General features: G+C 49.0%; 1 protein-coding gene and 1 long non-coding RNA gene across 3 annotated transcripts in view; one reads left to right on the top strand and one right to left on the bottom strand.

Annotated features, from left to right (window-relative positions):
• LOC146809302 (uncharacterized) overlaps window positions 1–10,143 on the bottom strand; it is a 49,427-nt gene extending 39,284 nt beyond the window's left edge. Inside the window, exon 1 of the long non-coding RNA XR_014965542.1 lies at window positions 9,993–10,143. This is a non-coding gene — a long non-coding RNA (uncharacterized LOC146809302). The remainder of the gene's footprint in view (window positions 1–9,992) is intronic.
• LOC146809301 (HLA class I histocompatibility antigen, B alpha chain-like) overlaps window positions 1–19,981 on the top strand; it is a 362,969-nt gene that overhangs the window by 196,249 nt on the left and 146,739 nt on the right. For both annotated transcript variants that reach the window (XM_085616112.1, XM_085616113.1), the window contains exon 3: window positions 17,682–17,804. In XM_085616112.1, coding sequence (XP_085472238.1) covers window positions 17,682–17,804 — 123 coding nt within the window. The remainder of the gene's footprint in view (window positions 1–17,681; window positions 17,805–19,981) is intronic.

The raw sequence follows: 19,981 nt of genomic DNA, 5'->3' as shown, positions 1-19,981 counted from the left end.
TTTTCAGCCTTCCAAGCCAACAATGAGCTGCACCTTTCCCCGTATGAAAAAATGCTGAAGCTGTCTCACTTTCCACTTATTCTGTTTCCTTTTGTCTAACTGTGCTTGAAATTCTGCCTGCAACCCATCCAATTATCTACTGAGCACAGAGACTCTACCTGATCGCTCCATCAAAGCCTTCAAAAGATCACATTCTTTGGCCTTGATCTCTCCAATTCGGTTTTCATCTTCCTGCTTCACCTCACACCTCTTGCCAACCATTATAGAACTTAATATTGCCCTTAGATATGCTTTAAAAGCATCCCAGACTATTTGCCTTTTTGCAGAGCCCCTATTAGACAGAAAAATGTAGACAGTAATTTCCTCTAAATTAAGTGCCACCTTCTCATCCAATAGGATAGTCCTATCCAACGTCCACCTTCTCTGACCCATTTGTTGATGGTATCTTAGGGACAGGGCCGCAGAAGAGTGATCTGAGAGAACTGCAGGCACATGAGTTACCGCCTCCACCTCTGCATATAACTCCAGATCCACCAGAAAATAATCAATGTGAGAGTGATACCCATACTTTTTGCAATAAAAAGTAAAATCCCTGGCTCCCCCCCAATCTGCTTCGCCAAATGTCGATCGGATTAAATTCAGCCATCATATTTTTCATCGTAGCTGGTACTTTCGGAGGGCTAACATAATTAACTTTCGATGTTCTGTCTAGTTCTTTATTTAGGACTAAGTTAAAATTCCCTCCGAGTATAATTGGGGCCGTGGTCTCCAACAGGCAAGATTCTAACTTCATTAAATATTCTGGGTTATCATTATTTGGACTGTAATATATTGCAAATGATACTGGTCTGCCTTGAATCACTAGGTTAGCCACTAACCATCTACCCAAAAGATCCAATTCATATTTTACAAGTCTTATTAGAGCGTTGTTTCTGATGATTAAAGCCACTCCTCTAGTGCAACCTCTCTGGTCAGAGCACACTACCTCCTGTACCAAACGTAACTTGCTAAAACATGCCCCACAATCGTTCCTCTCCAAATGGGTCTCTGGAGAAGTATGATTTGCACCTCACTATTCTTGAGGTATCCTATCACCTGGGCCGCCTTCTTCCTTGATCTCAGACCATTGATGTACCAAGATAGATATTGGACTAAATTTTACCTATTCATACTCGAAACACCAGACTCTGCCCCCCTTCGGCTGCTCCATCGCCTTCAGCCTAGACCCTTGATTAGACTTCCCAGCCTGATAGATTCCATATATAGCTAGAGCCATATTAGAGTATAACAAAATGAGGACCATTTTTTCTTTTTTTCCCTATGCTCCCAACACCCAGTGCCCCCTCCATCCACCCTCCGCGGAAAACCCCCTTTCCTATCCTTGGGCGATATAGTCCGCCCTTTCCGACCCCCTCCCAAAGAGAGATAATTAAATGTACATTAGAAAAAAAAAGAAAGCCAAACAACTTGTGATAAACATATATTAATGCACCTACACTATTTCATCTGCTAGGGAACCCATATAGAGGCTAGAGGACTGTGCGTTATCCCTCCATCTGCGCTAAAAAGGTGTGGCCAAGATGGCAGCACGGTAGGACGCAGGATCGCGTTCTTCCGGCACAGCCAAATCTTAGCTTTGTTATTCTGCCCCACCCCAGGGCCCTAGGGCGCTGTATCGGGACCAGAGAGGCTCCAACAACCGCAACGGTACCTGCCTGCTGTGTGCCCAAAACCGAAGCGGCTCTCTGCAGGGGCTCGGACTGCGTGCCAGAAAGGAGGCCTGACAGGCGAGCGGTGGGTGCAGAGCAGCTGTCACCGCTCGGGCAAAGGAGAGTGGATTTGGCGGAGGGGCCGGCGGACCCCAGCGTGCTGGATTTTGGCAACCCGCAGCCCTGTATGAGGTGAGGCCAGGCTCTGGAGAGGCGGCTGGGCGGCTGAACGGCTGGGTGCCCGCAATTTTCACAGACCCGCCATCTTGCGGCTCCTGCGGGCTGCCAGGACCTGGAGGCGGCCTGCCCATCCATCACGGAGTGCCTCTGCTGCCCTGAGGAGGAGTGAACTTTCCCACGGCTGTGGAGGTAAGGAGCCCCATGCCATAGCAGCGATCGAGGCCGGGGGCTCCTGGCTGGATCCCGGGCTGCTGACGTGGGCCTGGCTGCTAATGGGGGGCCGGAGGTGTGTGGGCTTCCTGGGCCTCATTGTCTGGGGATCCCGGACGGAGGCAGCGGCGGCTGCCAGCCCGGGTGGGCCTGGTCGCTGGTTGAACCCAATTGGAGACCTGGGGGGGCACCCCACCACTATAGAGCACTGCATATAGGCAGGGTCAGCACCGCCTTGGAGACAGCCCTGAGACACAGATTGGCTTGAATGCTGGCCCCCCGCCCATGACAGTACAGGCCCTAGTGTAGGAACGGTGGGGCGCTTGGGGACCCACGAGTTACTGTCTTCTCTGTTCTGGGTGCGAAGCCTCAGACAGTCAAGTGGTTGGGCCGCTTGATTCTAGCCCACCCCATACGGCCCAGTTACCACAGACCTGCTGACAAACGCCCGCAAGCAATCGGAGGGGGCTTGCTTCGCCGCCAGCGACCTGTACTGGGCGTTGTACCGCTGCGGTCGGTCGAGGAGAGGTAAGCCCTCATCATAACCCAGGAGCGGGAGGGGCTCGGAGGCTGACCCCATGCCATGGCGGTGGCACTCAATAAAAGGGATAAGACGGTGAAAGACATGCTCCTGAAACAGCAGGGGACCACACCCTCCACTAGCGACAAGCAAGAGGGAACGTTGGAGGTGGAGGATGGCCCGACCACCAAAACGTTTATGCTGGAACTATTCGCCGTGATTAAGGACGACATTCAGGAACTTAAGGGCCAGCTTTTTGCCGACCTATGCGAAGTGCGGAGGGACCTGTACGAGGTGGGAGAGCGTGTAGCCACACTGGAGGAGCACAAGCTCAGTCGAGAAGAGGAACTCCACCAGCTGCAACAGGACATGCTGCGCCTCCAAGAACAACACCTCGATCTCCAGGCACATGCCAAAGATTTGGAGAACCGTTCCCGGTGGAATAACAAACGGATTAGGGGTGTGCCGTGGCGAGAAGCAGGGGACGACCTCCGAGCCTACCTCGGGGTTCTGTTTCAGCAGATACTGGGAGAGGACGGCCCAAGCGACATCCAGATGGACCGAGCGCACAGGGTGGGTCTCCAACGGGGATCCGGGGCTCCTCTTCCGGATTCCTAGTGTGCGTTCATAACTTTCAGCTGAAAGAACAAATAATATGTAGAGCGCGGGAGGCCCAGCCAGTTCAGTTCAGGGGACAGACGCTTTCCATCTTACAGGACCTAGCGGCCTCCACACTGGCTAAGCTACGTGACTTTAAGGCGGCCACCTCTCATCTGCGCGAGAAGGGCATCCCCTACTCCTGGGGTCATCACTCCCGCATTGTCTTCAAATACCAAGGGAAGCTGCACCAGATCCGCTCGTTAACGATGGCCCTCGAGGTCCTCGGCCACGACAACACCTCAAAATCACAGAAGACAGAGAAGCCTAAAGAGCGGGGCCCTCGTCGAGCGCCACGATGGCAGAGAGTGGGCAAGACGGCTGCCGCTTTGAAACCAGACCAGGCTACAATGGCCAAGGAGAGGGAGGCAGTCCTCTCCTCCCTTTCACAGCCTTCGGACCTTCTGGCTACCCCCTGAGTGAAACATTTGGACTGCATGGGGGTTAGTATGTATGATGCGCTGTCGGGGGGGACAAGGGTGTATCACTTTGATGCCCATTGACAACCTCTCCGCTGGCAGGTGGGGAAGGTCTCGGCTCTTTGCAGACCTGATGGCTGCCCGAGCCACAACCCTCTGGATTCTCTGCCCTTTGACAAACTTTGGCCTTGTTTTGTTTTACTTGCAGGCCCTGATGTTCGGGACGTTTTTTTCCTATGGGTTAGGGTGGGTTCTCTCCCCAGTGAGCTCCTTTTTCTCCCGCAACCATCCTTGCTCAGGGAGGCCTGCCTCCTTCCCCTCTGGGGCTTCTCTAGCAGTCTGGCCCCCCAGTGTATCACTCAGGACCTCAGCAATCACACCAGTTGGCCCGTCCCTTTTTCATGGAACTTGAGATAGTTAGTTTTAACTCCCGGGGACTCAATAATCCCGTCAAACGGAAAGCGGTTCCTTCCCTACTTGTCTCCCTCAAGAAACCCACCTGCTTCACAGTGACATGCACCGCATGCGCCACAGCCACTTCCTTTCACAATTCTGGTCTTCTGGGAATAGTAAGCGGGGTGGGGTAGCGATCCTAATCTCCCGGCGCTTTCGGGGTCGGGTGGCGGTCCCATCACAGAGATCAAGGGTTGCCTTCTTGCACTGTGCTTTAGTGTAGGGCATTCTCACTTCACCGTTGCTTCCATTTACTCCCCAAATGAGCGACCGGAGAAATTCCAATTGGATGCACATGCTGACGTCCTGCACTCACCAGACCTGATAGTAGTGCTGGTGGGTGACCTTAACATAGTCATGGATGCCGAGATGGATCGCTCAGGCTCCCGATCTGGGGGGCCGAGGCCCTATCGATAGGTGCTAGTGACTGGCTGCGCGACGCAGGGATTCAAGACACCTGGCGCTGCATTCACCCAGATGAAAGAGACTTTTCATACTATTCGGCGGCTCACAAGACCTATGCACGCCTAGATCACTTCCTTGTTACCCCAGCCGCTTGGGCCTGGGTCATTGACTCCACCATTGAAGCCCGCTCCCTGTCTGATCATGCACACATCACCTTGACCATGCATCTTCCCTCTATGGGGTCCCCTCCCACCTCTCATTGGCGCTTGCATGACTCACTACTCCGACATCCAGCAGTGGTGGAGTGGTGGATGACATTAGGCGTTGCCTGACTATTTAGCGATTAATGACGTAGGGCTTTAGCCTCTGCCCTCAGTGTGGGAGGCGCTTAAACTAGTTGCGAGAGGAACACTAATCCCCAAAGCACCCCATGACAATAAAAGTAGACAGTCCAAATGCGCAGACCTAAGAGCTAAAGTCAGGGAATTAGAGGCCATACACAAACGCACTGGCGCTCCCAGGATTTGGCGGAAGTTGGAAAAGGAACGCCTCCAGCTCCGGCGACTAGACCTAGACCGGGCCGAGCATGCAGTTGTTTGACTCAAACATAAATATTTTGTGGGCTCCAATAGGGGGGGACAAATGTTGGCGCATTGCCTGCGCAGTCAGCAGGCAGCACAAAGTGTTAAGGCGATGCGGGGTGAGGGTGGCTCAGAGTTTACAGATGACATCGGAATACTGTCGGCCTTCCGCTCTTTTTATAAAAACTCTACACCGCTGATCATTCCCTGTTGCCCAACCGCACTGAGTTTCTGCAGGTCGCGGCGATCTCTCCTCTCCCACCGAACGAGGCAGAGGCATTGGAAGCCCCCATACGCGTTGAGGAGGTGATCACTGCTATTGCTCAATTGAAGACCATTAAGGCTCCAGGCCCCAATGGCTTTAGCGCTCTCTTTTACAAACCTTTCTGCGCCAAACTCGCCCAGCTGCTTACCTGCTTGTTCAACTCCTTCGCCGATACTGGGTCCCTTACAGCCTTAATGTTACAGGCCTCTATCTCAGTAATCCCCAAGCCGGGGAAGGACCCGGAGCTCTGTAGTTCCTACTGCCCGATCTCGCTCCTCAATATCGATGCAAAACTATTTTCTAGCAACCTGGCCTCCCGGTTGAACACTCACATGCCAGGTCTGGTCGACCCGGACCAATCAGGTTTCATTCCGGGTAGGCAGTGTGGAGACAACACCAAGCGACTTTGCCACTTCATCGATAAAGTACAACGGTCCAAAGAAGAAGCCTTACTGCTAGCGGTTGATGCAGAGAAGGCCTTCGACCGTGTGCACTGTCCGTACTTATTCGCTACCCTTGGGTGATTCGGACTAGGGCCCAGATTTAGGCAGTGGATGGCGAGCATTTACAGTTCTCCAAAGGTGGCGGTATGGGTCAACGGCCTGCTCTCCGACAGCTTCGCGGTGGAGAGGGGGATGTGGCAGGGCTGTCCTCTCTCTCCTCTTCTTTTCGCTCTCTATATGGAGCCCTTCGCCCAAAGCCTTCGGGACAACCCGAGGGCACAGGGGGTCCCCTTCGGCCTGGCCCACCATCTTATCAGCCTTTACGCTGAACATATCATCTTTTCGGTGGCTCATCCCCTGACCTCCTTGCCGGTTATTGTGGAGGACCTACAGACCTTTACCCGGGTCTCTAGCTTCAAAATTAATATGCAGAAATCCCAAGTACTCAACCTCACGGCTGCCCAACCCACGCTTGATACACTACAGGCCAACTTCGCCTTTGACTGGGTGTCAGACGGCATCGCATATCTTGGACTAGCCCTCCACAGGAGCCTCGCGAAAACGGCAGAGGTGAACTATGCAGCCCTTCTCACTCGCATCCAGGCGGATCTGGCCCACTGGCGGCGCCTGCCTTTATCATGGTTCGGTAGGCTGTCCGCTGTCAAAATGAATGTACTTCCGCGGGCCCTGTATTTATTTCAAACGCTCCCACTGGAGCCCCCACCGCAGGGCCTTCAACTTATTCAGACCGCAATTGAGCATTTTGTATGGGGACCGATCTCCCCCTGCTTGCAGAGGACCTTGTTACAACGCCCTAAGAAAGAGGGCGGCCTTGCTTTCCCCAATATTACCCGCTACTACCAAGCTTCTTTACTTCGGTACCTGGTGGAGTGGAACCGCCCCATGACTGAGAAATACTGGGTCTTCATGGACCAAACGGTGGCAGGCCACCACATCTGGCGAGATGCCTGGCTGCCGTGACTTGTTTGCGCTTGGGGGCTTTATTCCTCACCAGTCACCCGCCCCACAATGCTGGTTTGGGACAGGGTCTCTTTGCGGGCTAACCTTACTATGTTCCCCTCGCCTATGATCCCGATTTTTTCCAATCCTGCCTTCCCACCTGGCATGGACAAGAAGGCAGCAACACGCTGGCTAGAGGGCGGCTGCAAGCGCCTAGGGCATTTGTTCGATATACAGTATCTCATCTCCTTTAGGGATCTATGGGAGGGTTACGGCCTGCATAGCTCTGATCTCTTCCTCCATTCCCAAATGGCACACTGGATCTCGGGAGCCACGACACACCCCTTGGCACACCGACCGATGCGACCGTTTGAGAAATGGCTCACTCGTAAAAATGACGCTCATGGGCTGATCTCTGAAATATACTCACGTTGAGCACCCCTCCAACTCGCTCAACAGGGCAGAGACACTGGAAGGCGGAGTTGGGGCACACACTGACTGACTAAGAATGGGAGGATATTTTCTATCGATCGCATCACACGGCACACTCCATGGGTCATGCAGAGACCGCTTTTAAGATCGCGTCTTATTGGTACTACACCCCAGCCCAACTTACTAAATGGCACCCTAGTTGTGACGGCTTATGCTGGAGGGGGTGTGGCAGCCCTGGCACACTCCTCCACTTATTGTGGCACTGCCCAAAGCTCACACGATACTGGGAAGGGGTACTAGACAACATTGATAAGGCCTTCTGCACTACCATACCCAGGCTCCCTGCTTACCCTTTTAGGCTTACCCAACGCGCTGACCTTCCCCCTGTGCTCTACTAGATGGAGACAGATGGCGCTTGCGCTGAATGCCGCGCACCGAGTGATCCTGGCTGGGGGAAAACTGATAGAACCCTGTATCATAGGCAATGGTTGCATCAACTCTGGTATCTTTTGGGTATGGAAAGACTCTCGATGGCTACACTGGGGAACTATGCAGACTATACCAAGATCTAGGCCCCATTCATAAATATCCTCTCCACTAAATTTCGGGAACTGACATGCCCCAGGTACCTGCGGCTCCTGAAACTGATCCCTGAGGACAACACCTCGACATAACAAGGTGGCTTCCCGTTGAACCTGTGAACCCTCAGGTTGATGGAGGCCACACTATCTACAATACCAATAGGCGGGTCCCTTCCCCTTTCTTTTGTTTCCTGCTCACTGGGGAGGGTGGGTGGGGGTGGGACAGGGTGTTCATGGGTCTTTCCCTGTTTTTTAGTCTCTTTTTTGTGAAAACGGCACCACTATGATGCTACGATCTGCCACAGGCTGTCGGCTATCACTGCTCGCACGCCGGGCAGCATACTGAACCTTTAGACGCCTATATGCTGGAACTACGGATGTTGCCAATCTTTCCTCTTCATTCCCACGCAGCCCGCCCTCTTTGGGTTGTAGGCGACATGCTGTGTTAACTACCAGTCAGTATACTCTCCTTCGTTATTTTGTTGCCATGCTTTGACCAGCTCTCCGCCGGCCCGCTGAGTTTTAGGCACCAGTGTCCTGCACACCTTGCTATGTGCTCTGCCAATAAAAATTGATTTAACACTAAAAAGGTGTCTACCTCTTCTGGACTGCTAAGATTGTGCATATTATTTCTCCACATGATTTTCAACATCACAGGAAACTTCATTTGGACCTGGGCCCCTCTACTTCGTAGATCGTTCATCCTTGTTCCCAATTCCCATTGCCTTTGTGAGGTTCTCTTGCCCAAGTCCGATCTCACTTGATAACTGAAGTCCCCATACTTCAGGGATCCTTCCTTCAGAGCATGTCCCAACACCAGCTCGTTGACTGCATAAGTAGAAAATTAATCAGAATTTTTCTAGGCGACTTCCTAGCAGGATTTAACTTATAGGGATTCCTGTGCACTCTGAATATCTTTCTCAAGGTCGAGGTCTGGCCTGTCATGCAGTATTCCTTCTCTTAATAGATTACAGATAAAAGTGTTGATATCGCCTTTTTCTGACCCTTCCATAATACTAAGAACTCTCAAGTTATTTAGCCTTTACTGAGTTTCAAGCCTCTCCAAGTCTTTCTGCAAGAATTTATTCTGGGATTTCAAGGTCTCTATGGGCCCGATTCACAGAACTAATCTGAGACAAAATCCTAAACGTACTACTTTTGGTATTCACAGAAGCCATTTAGTAGTAGTAAAGTTAGGATTTTGTCTAAAGTCTGTCTTAAGTCTGTCTTAAGTCTGTCCTAAGTCTGTCCTAAGTTTGTCTTAAGTTTGTCTTAAATCTGTCTTAAGTCTGTCTTAAGTCTGTTTTAAGTCAAATTTAAGACAAAATCCTAACTTTACTACTACTAAATGCCTTCTATGAATGCCAAAAGTAGTAAGTTTAGGATTTTGTCTCTGATTAGTTCTGTGAATCAGCCCCAATGTCTCTAGAGTTCTCCGACATTGCAACAGACAGAACCTTCGCCTCCCCTTCCAAAATCACAGTGCGTTGCACAATATCATCTAGTTTCTCCTCTAGTACCCCACATTTATCCTGGATACCTTTTTGGTTACTCTCGGAGATCTCTAATTTCATAAGAATTCCTGCCTCAAGTTCGATATAATTTTTTCCAACTGGTTAACAGTCCCTCCTTCAGCCTGAGGTATTAACTTTGCCTTGGCTTGGATTATCTGCCATAAGGGGTCGACCACTATCATGGGGCGGTCTCACGCTTGGACTTGGACTTGAGATCAGACTTGAGCTTGGCCCACTCCCATCCTGTGCATCCCCGGGCAAATTAGCTAACAAAGAAAAACGATTTTCCAGAGGGAGTGATACTGCCTGTGTCAGTTTCGGGGATACGTTACTCCTTGCCCCCTGCGTCGACACAGTAACCTGTTCCATTATTCTGAAATAGGAAGTGAGGGATGGTGTAGGCTTAGAAAATGAGCGCACCTCCCCACAACGCTTAGGGTTCCCCACAGTTTTCACCACCTGCTTCCATAATCTACTACTTTTACCCTTCCTGTCGGGGCCTGACCTTAGTTGGTAGCAATTTCTTACTTGCAGAAGTTTATCCGCAGGTTTATCGACTGGAGTATTTTCCTCCCCTGCACTCCGAACACTAGTGCCTGTTCCTGCGCTCCCTATGGCACACTCCACTCCCTCCTTCAGATGCTCCTTAAAGGAAGAAAATACCTTCGGGAGGATCCCTTTCCATCAGCCCCAACTGTCCCTGCAGTAGATCCTGAGACTGCAGTCCATTTTCCCCTACATTCCACTCCTCTGAGCAGGGACCCTCTGCCTGTTCCATCCTCTGCTTCGTGTATTATTATCTTCTTCCCTCTGAAGGAAGCCGTCCTGTGCTGCCTCTGCCTCGATTGACCCGGAATCCAGCCAGTGCTATTACCACGCGGGACCTCCGCCAGAGAGCCGCCGCCCTGCACCAGAGCCCCTGCCACTGCCTCGCGTCAGAGTCCATAAAGAATGGATTTTGTACTTATAGAGCATATATGCCTTTACCCACTATGATCTCCATGTATGAATTTAGATTAGACGTTTATTTCCATAGCTCCAAACGTTCAGCTTTCTTTCTTTCCGTTTACCTTCTTCCCTCGGACCGGGAGCTCGCGTGACCGGCTTCAGCCTGCCACCATGTTTCCCCCCAGTATGTAGGGGATGTATTTGTTCCATAAGTCCTGTAGTGGATGTACCTGTTTTGATTATTTATGAGTCGAATATTTATAGGACATTTACTTTTGTCCATTTGTAATTGACAATTTATGATTTGAATATTTAGGGGACTGAGTCATTGTTTATTTCCATCTTACATCTGTTGGTATTTTTAATTGTTTCTCTAATGGGGGGAGATGTGTTGTAACCAGTGGTTATTGCAATGCATCCTCTCCATAGTTCCCAGTTCTCTGCTGCTCAGCCAGTGTGAGTGTGGTGGAATAGAATGTTGATGAGTGCCTAGTTGTTATGGATGCAGTTGGGGAGAGTGGGCTGAGCAGCAAGGATGTTGCTCCTGGTAGGGCATTTATTCTGAACCTGTTACCCTTCACTTAGCTGATCGGTGTCCAAAAAGGGACCCAGAGGGCAACATTTACATTCAGCTTTAAATTTACCTTTATTCCACCTCAGACAATGCTGCCTTTCATTTGTTATGTTAGACAGCTTAAAGCAATATTTGTGACTGCACCTTACCCACAACCTAAGTTTTATGTTCAACTTTACATTGCCAAAAAACTAGCTTCAAGGGCACACCTTTGCTATGCTTTTAAAAACAAATAGCATTCATTCTTAGCTCAAGCACACATTATCAAATTTGGGGAACTGCACGCCTGTTACACACACACTCTGTCCATTCTGATTCCTTTTAAATAGAAAAATGTGCTTCACACCTCTCTTTACTGCAATGTAAGGAGGAATTTAATTCATCTTTTTTTACATGTGCACATTAATCAATTTACACCATAATCGCAATAATTTCCATTAATTTGAATTAAATAATTTCATACATTAAAATTATGAAGTATTTTCCACTAAACATTATGGGATCATTACAATGTCGGACGGAAAGCCTCCTTCCGACAGTCGGAATCTCCTCGAATGTGTCGGAGCCCTTCCGACCGACTCGGTCAGTTTACATTCCGACCGCCCAATAACGATGTTTGCGGTCAAAATGTAAACCACATGGTTATTCCGAATTGGTTCAAAGCGACTTGCAGAGTATTCCTGTCGGTCGGAACAGCATCATAAACCCCTATGGACAGCGTTTCTGCCCTCGGGATTATGATGTCAATTTCCAACAGCCTTTCCTTGTCGGCCTGTCTGACACGAAAAGGCTGTCGGAAAGTGAGTGCCCCGTGGCCTACGATTGATGGCCGAGGGGGTACCTAAGGGTCCCCCCTGCAAAACCCTGCACTGTGTGGCAGGCACCGTGAAATGCCTGTGATAGGGTGCAGGGTTTTCCGCAAACACCCCATTTCCCCATTGAAGCATGTGTTACAATCGGTTGTCAGGTGGAACACGAACTCCCATAGGGAACAATGGGACTCCGACCGAACAGTGTTTGGTCGCATTGTAATCCGGCGGTCGGAACTGCCGACGGCCAGTCGTTCAGTCCTGATTCAGAGTGGGTTTCAGGCATCACAATGAGCCCCTAAGTGTATATACTATCACACTACTCATTATCCACCTTACTTATTAATTACCACTACCCATCCTATTCTCTATGTTAAGCACCCCCACGGAGCGCAATGGCCGCAAGTTAAAAGAGCTCCGGCACCAGTAAATTCCTTTCCTAAATTCCACACTACATATCCGGATCCCCAGCTGCGGGTCACCTGGAATGAGGATTGCTGCCGTGGCGAAGCCTCCCATCGGCTGCCTGGGCCCATCGCCGGTTGAAGGCCCGGTCCCGGTACCGCAGTAATAGCAGGTCTTGAGAAGAACTGCTGCATGGCCCATTGCTCTTCTGGACTAGAGGGACGGGGGTACTCCTGTAATTATGTCGGGGACCAAAGGCCACAAAACAATGCAACAAAATAAGCTGAATAAATATACTTTCTCTAAATCAGCACTGCCGGAACGCCAACAAGCGGCTACTGCCAAGACGAACATGGAAGGGAGACCAGCAGAACTAAAGATCCAAGAAGTAATGGACGCTATATCGGGGGTTCGGACGGCCCTGGAACAATGGATGGATTCGATCACGTCGGAGGCAACACTTATCAGGGCAAATTTAACAAAAATCGGAGAGAAAGTGAAACAAATGGAACTCTGCACATCCAGCCTGGTAGATGACACCTCCCAGCTGCAACGCAAAATCAGAGATCTGCAGACCTTCTGTAAATTGGCAGAGGACAAGTTGGACGACTATGAAGGGCGCACCCGCCGCAACAACGTGCACATTTTTGGGGTTTCGGAGAAGGCGGAGGGGCAGGCGACCGTAGAGGATGTCATACTCACTCACCTCCAGCCCAAGGGCCTATCCAAGTTCTTCGTGATAGAGAAGGTGCATAGAGTTCCGGGGGGAAAGCCCAAAGCCAGGGGCACCGCCTCGACCGATCCGGTCAAGAATACTGAACTTTCGTGACCGAGATGTTATTCTCCAAAATGCCAGGATTGCCCTACCTCTTTGCTAAGAGAACTCGGTGGCCTCGTTCTTCCCGGACTTTACCCTAGCTGTGCAGAAGCAACGAAGGTCATTTCTCATGGTAAAAAAGACTCTGCAAGACAAGGGCATCAAGTACGCCATGTTGTTTCCAGTCCACCTCCGGGTGGAGGCGGATGGTAAAGCCTGGATCTTTGATCGCCCGGAGGATGTCGCGGACTGGCAGGAGTGTCGTGGATGAGGGGAGTGATACGCAACCTACAGAGGACTGACCCTATCCTGGAGCAGATCTGTCCAGACTACTGAACTGTAAGACGTATCGTAGCATATGTTGTGGGCCAGAATACACGCAGCGGGTGGGGGGCTCCTGGGGCTAGACGGGTGGGCTTACAACCGACTGGCGGATCCTTATAGTAATGTTTAACCTATCTGCAAACCGGGGACCCGGCTGATCATTTTCCACAACAGTGAGGGTTCACGTGGATACAGCCTTACGCCCCCAAGTTAACTGCAGTTAGTAACCGTTTTCGCCGACAGGCACTCTGAAAAGTTTGTTTGATGGGCAGTTTGAAGCCTAGAGTGCAGGGGAGCAGGGTGGGGGAAGTTGGGTGGGAAAAGAGGAATCATTATTGTTCTTTGGTATGTTGACTAAACTATATTTTGTACAGGTAGAAACAAACGCAGGTACAGACTATCATGACAGGTACACACCAAGAGGGACACTTTTAACTATTAAGTTGGAATGTTAATGGGATGGGGGACAAACTGAAGCGCAGCATAGTCCTGCAACACATTAAACGACACTCCCCAGAGGTAGTGCTCCTTCAGGAGACTCATCTTGTGGGCAACTCCTGCGGGGCACTAGACAGAGGAGGCTATAAACTTGTGGCGCATTCTGGCTTTACCACCGAATCCAGAGGGGTAAAGCCAGAATGCGGATATCATACAAAAAAACTCCTTCCCGTTCTCTAAACACCGCACATGGGTAGACGACTTGGGCAGATACGTGGTAGTCTCCGGGCAATCGGAGGGCTCCACCCTTAACCTGGTGATGTTCTATGTCCCCCCTGGACTCCAGGGTTGCATGTTTAGGGATCTAGGTTCCTTGTTTCTCGCTCTACCGGAGGGACGACTGGTGGTAGGGAGAGACTTTAACTCAGTGGTGTCAGGGCTCCTGAACAGGCACCCTCCTCGAGATATTGGTGCCCCTCAGAGGTGGCTCCCAGAATTTTTGGACGCAATGGGCCTGCTGGACGTGAGGCAAACATACCATCCGCACCCCATCCAACACACTTTCTACTCAGGAGCTCACAACAGCCTCTCCCGTATTGATCATCTACTGGTCCCAGCGGCTCAAATTGTTGAGATGCACGACACTAGGCAAATGGCAAGGGGGATTTCAGACCATTCACCGGTCTGGACTCAGGTAGTCCTGGGTGAAAAACAACTGGGAAGGGTCGCACCCATCAACTCCTGGTACCTACGTAACCCGGTAATAAGGGATTCCCTTCTGCAAACTATAGACAATTACCTCCTCGAGAACGTGGGTTCGGTTCACTCCCCCCAAACCATACAGGAGGCATTTAAGACAGTGATTATGGGACAGGAACACTCCTCGATAGCCGGCACGTGGAAGGAAAGAAGTAAAACACTGGAGCAGGTGGAGAGTGATATTTTCCGCCTAGAGGAGACTGACAGGGAAGAGATCACGGAGGAGACCCTCCACATCTTGAGACTCAAGAGAGACGAAAGCATCGCCACCGACCTGGCCAAGGAAATGGAGAGGGACAAAGCGGGTAGAATTTACGATCTGGGGGACAAAGACGGGAAATTGCTCGCCTAGCTTGACAAAAAGTACTTAGCGAGCCGGCTGGTCCCGGAACTGGAGGTTGAAGGGGGACTTACAGTGACCGACCCGCAGGCCATAGCCAATGAATTTGCCAACTATTTTGGCTTGGTTTATTGTTCTTATTCCACCTACTCCGTGGAGGATTCTGCGGAGTTGCTCAAAGATATCCAGATGCCGATCTTGTCGGCGGAGGATGGGGATGCGCAGGAAAGCGCCCTTACAAATGACGAACTGGCACAGGCTATCAGAGACCTCTAACCCGGCAAGGCCACGGGCCCAAATGGCCTCCCAATAGAATTATACAAACTAAAACCAGACGCTATCGCCCCACACCTACAGGCAATGTTTGAGGACAGCCGGGAAAAGGGACTGCTGCCGAAAAACCAAAGAGTGGCCATGCTAGTAACAATCCACAAGGAGGGTAAACCCAAGGATAAATGCTCCTCTTATAGACCCATCTCTCTGCTCAACTCAGAGCCCAAGATCTTAGCCAGAGTACTGGCAAATCACCTCATCCCAGTTATCAGTAAGTTAGTACACCCTGACCAATCCGGCTTTATACCTCACCGAAACACGGCTCTAAATCTACGCCACCTCCACGGGGTGCTGGGAAGACTTAACACAATTCAGGAGGCAGCTGTGGTGGTCTCACTGGATGCCACCATGGCATTCGACACAATAGAGTGGTCTTACTTATTCGCTGTGCTAACCAAATTGGGGTTCTGGCCTGTTTTTATAGGATGGATCAAACTCCTATACATGGAGCCCTTGGCACAGGTCGTGGTCAAGAACAAGAAATCTGGGGTCTTTGGGCTGGGCCAGGGAACCAGACAGAGAAGTCCACTGTCCCCTCTCCTGTTCGCCCCCTTCCTGGAGCCATTGGCAGCTTGGATCCACTGGAGCCCATTCATCAGCGTGGGCGATGGATTGGGTGGACCGCATCTCCCTGCATGCAGAAGACATCTTTCTATATCTGGCCTCCCCAAAGCCCTCCATCCTCGAGGTCCTCAATATCTTTACTAATTTTGGAAAGTACTCTGGATATAGGATAAACTGGAGCAAGTTCCTGTTGTACGTCCTAAGAGGGGATCCCCCGTCCCTGCCCCGAGACTGCCCCATACAGACGGTGAAAGAGGTTTTCTGCTACCTAGGTATCCATATCACGGCGGACCCCAAACTTAGGTACGAGCGAAACCTGCTCCCACCCTTACAGAGGCTCAAAAGAGACGTTGGCACCTGGAAGACGCTCCCGCTCTCGCTGCTAGGAAGGGCGGTGTTGTTTAAAATGATGGCACTGCCCCGCTTCCTCTACGCATTGCAAAACACCCAAGACATAGTCCCAGCTAGATATTTTGATGAGATAGAGAGTACACAGCGTAACTTACTGTGGGAGCGGAGACCCTGAATAGCCTTAAAGAAACTGGTCCTAAGTTGGTACGACGGGGGTATTGGACAGCCCGACATTAAGTAGTACTACTGGGCAGCGCACCTGGCAGCGATTACTCATTGCACCTACTAACAAAACATGGACCCGGCATACAGACTGGATAAATGGCTGATCCCAGGGGGGACATACCACAGGACCCTCTACTCAAGGCCGCAGAAATATCCTCTGACGGGCCCAACCAAGCACTCAGAGCTCGTCTGGCACACAGCCAACTAAAGCCTGGGCTGGGATAAGGAGCTCACACAAGCCACCCCACAATGGAGCACATTCGCTACCTACAAGTCAGGCACGCACGACTGTCTCACATATCCAGAGGTACCACCCTACCAGACTCTTCACCACTAGAGGACAGGTTGTTGGACGGGTATATGCAGGACAAAGCGATATCCCTGACCTATAAAAAACTGATTAATAATTCTCCGAATCCCCTGACGTCACTCAGGCAACACTGGGAGAGGGATGGACTAGGAATGGCAGGAGGCAGTTGCATCCCTGAAAGAGGTGGCTATTTCAACTAGGTTCCGTCTTATATAGTTGAAAATCCTCCAAAGAATATATGTCAACGGACCAACTCTAGTCAAAAAGGGGTGAGCAGAGGAAGGCAACTGTAGACGAGGATGTGGACTGCCGGGCTCCTTTATGCATATAAGTTGGGAGTGTGAATATGTTGAATCCTATTGGTTGAAAATACACGAGTGCATGAACAGGGTGTTGGGGGCCGCCTTGAGGCCGGATGCAAAAAGATGCCTATTGAACATTTGGGAACCCAAGAATCTTAGCAGCAAAGGCAAAATCTGGGTCACAATGGGTCAGATGGTGGCCAAACGGAATATGGTACAAATGTGGGGGGCGGGAGGGCCGCCCAAGGTAGCATCTTGGAAGAAAGACATGGATTGGTGCATGTTCCGTGAGAAAACTGTGTATGTTTCGCGTGGGTGCCCCAGAAAGTGATCTTCCATTTGGGGTAAATGGAACGAAAACAGAGGCAATATTTGTGTTCACCCATTGTCCCAGCGCCAGAAAATCTGACTATCCCATAGGCACTGTTAACTACCACGAACTATCTATGTACCCTGTAAACATGACGAAATTTGTTATAGGTTTCTGCCTTACTTGTTGAAACCTGTAAAGTCGACTCGAAACTGTTAATAAAAAGACTTAATAAAAACTTTTTAAAAAGACAGCCATTGTTTGTCTTGTTACTTCCCTTCCATTTCATATTTTAATTCAAAGTTCATACCATCCCTCACACATTAATAAATACCAAATTCTTAATAACTGTTTCATAGCAATTTAACATAAAACTTTAAACATACTGTGCAACCACAGTACTGTAATACACAGCTAAAATAAACTAAACCAATAGCTCTGGCAGAGGAGAGACCTACTGGCTTTGCCAATGTTAGTTTCACTATTTTTGCCACTTTTCTATTCTGCATCTTCCTAACATTGTTTATCTTTGTTTTTTTCCAGTGTGCCACTATAGATACTTTGATGATATCATATACACAAGGAAGGATCCCTGCTCTTGCCCGGACAACACAACATTGGCTGATGGCAAAGCTTGGCTGAAAACATCCTGGTGTTATCTACCAGGTAAACACACTTGTATGCATATTTATGTCTCAACAAACCCTCTGTTTATCATCAACTCGTGCATATTATGCAAAAAGAGCAGGGCATTTTTTAACTATAGTTCTTTATTTAAAAATGTTAGATTTATTATGTACGGTTCGATTAAAAACCAGAAGATACCCCGATAGGAAAAACCTCAGTGACTAAGACCCTTCGAAGGTCGCTTCCGTGACATGGTTGTCTCGGCACCATGGTAATTAGCAGCATCTAGAGGCTGGCTAGTGATGATTTTAAAACAAACTATTATGAAATGCAGTTGGATCTCTAGGTACTAAAATGGGATGGCTGCAAAGCTAGTGAACTCCTGCAATTCATTGTTTAAATTCTGTGGTCAATGTACAAATAGCAGCTGTGGTGCACTATAACTGCAATACTAATACATTTAAAAGTGATACACCTTGGTGCACAACTTCAAAGTGGTTGTATTTATTCAGTTGCTAAAATGTATTTAAAAGAACTTGTGTATGAAAAGATTGAGGCTATACTAAAACTAGCAAAATTCTAATGTCATTTTCTTCAATAATCTTTTTTCCACAAATACATGGTCCAAACAACGCTTATATAACAAAGTAGTCTTTTATTTTTACTTATTTCATGAAAGACACACCCACAAACCACCGTCATTTTTCTTTCCTACACATAGTGAACTTTTTCTGAGCAATATCATCCTGTATTCATAACAGATTCAAATTCCAAATTGTAATGATCGCATCTCCATCATATTCTGAAGGTCCACTAACTATCATAGCCTCTTAGTAATCGTGCATATCCGAATTATGTAAAGTCACCAATTTATATGTTCTTTGAGTTCTACTGTGCTCTGGAAGCCCTCATCCTGTCAGGTGAACTACATTTGCACACTGTGTTCTTTGATGATGATGATAAAATTGATAGAGCGTGGCTGCGAACCCGGAACAGTGTGCACTGGCACATTATTTGGCAAAGACCGAGCAGAACACTACCAGCCCTGGATAAAACAGAGGTGGTTTATTGAATAATACAGGCATCATTTTGAAGAAGAGCCATGCTATAAGCCATTTCCAAATGTTTTAGCGAAACTGTGCTGGCCAGAGACAGGCAAAACCTGATTGTGATAGACAAAAAAGACATGCATCAAACCCATCACAAGCAAGATGATTAGAAAGAGTGCCATTATCTGTTCCAAAAGATGCCAGAGAGTCTACAGTCACCTCCACACTAAAATCAGCCTACATGTCAATAACTGCTTCCCTCACAATGGGCACAATGCACTTATGTTTTCTTTCTCTGAGTAGCTGTGAAATACTTCTGGAAATTGATAAATCACCTGTACTCTTGGGGAACTCGTTGTGAATCAGTCTCAAAGCTTACAGCTGTAGACAAACCCATAATACACCTGCCTTCCTGTTCATATATAAAGCTTCTTCTGGTGAATGCAGGAAGGAGGGTAGGAAGAAAGGAGGCCTGGCTGTTTCTCGTGAACTGGAGGTATTCAGAATAAGCAGCAAGGAGGCATTTAGGTCATATTTTGCACTGGATTCTGATACCATCTATTGCCCATTTATGGTGGTTCTATAAGGCAGCTGCCTATAATGGACTTAATATCGCCAGACATGTGATGTATCCATGACAATCTTTTGTAACAAAATCACCCGACACAGCCACTGGACTACTGGACACTCAGGTTTGACTAAAGAAAAGCAAGTTCACTTTCACTTGCTATAATTGTTTTAAACACAAACTTGGAGAGCTGTGGGGTCTTGAAATGAATAGGTACGAGGCTTTTTACCAACAAGTATACTAATGATCAGTCCATGTAAAGGTGTGAAATGAGTCAAGTAGTCACAGACCAACTTGTGACATGCGTGCTTTGCATATTTGGGCATTAATGCATTTAATCACAAAAAATATCCTCATCACTTTTGGAAATAAACTGATTTTGCAGAGAGGAAGTCTGGTTTGCTTTCATTCTCCTGGAGCAATCCTTCCATATGTCATTCTCCAAAGAAAAAAAAGTGTCGAAAAAAAATGAAGGGCAGGGTATCAAATGCTACGACCAATGTGATTTTGGAAGTTTTTTTGCCTAATTCTGTTGCTAGGGCTGTAATAGCTCTCATTCCTCAACAAAAGCCCCCTCTCCAGAAAACCATCCACAATTT

The sequence above is a fragment of the Triturus cristatus genome, chromosome 7 (assembly GCF_964204655.1).
Source record: "Triturus cristatus chromosome 7, aTriCri1.1, whole genome shotgun sequence".
Taxonomy (NCBI): domain Eukaryota; kingdom Metazoa; phylum Chordata; class Amphibia; order Caudata; family Salamandridae; genus Triturus; species Triturus cristatus.
The sequence above is the reverse complement of the archived record's forward strand: the minus strand, read 5'-3'. Positions and strand labels throughout refer to the sequence as shown.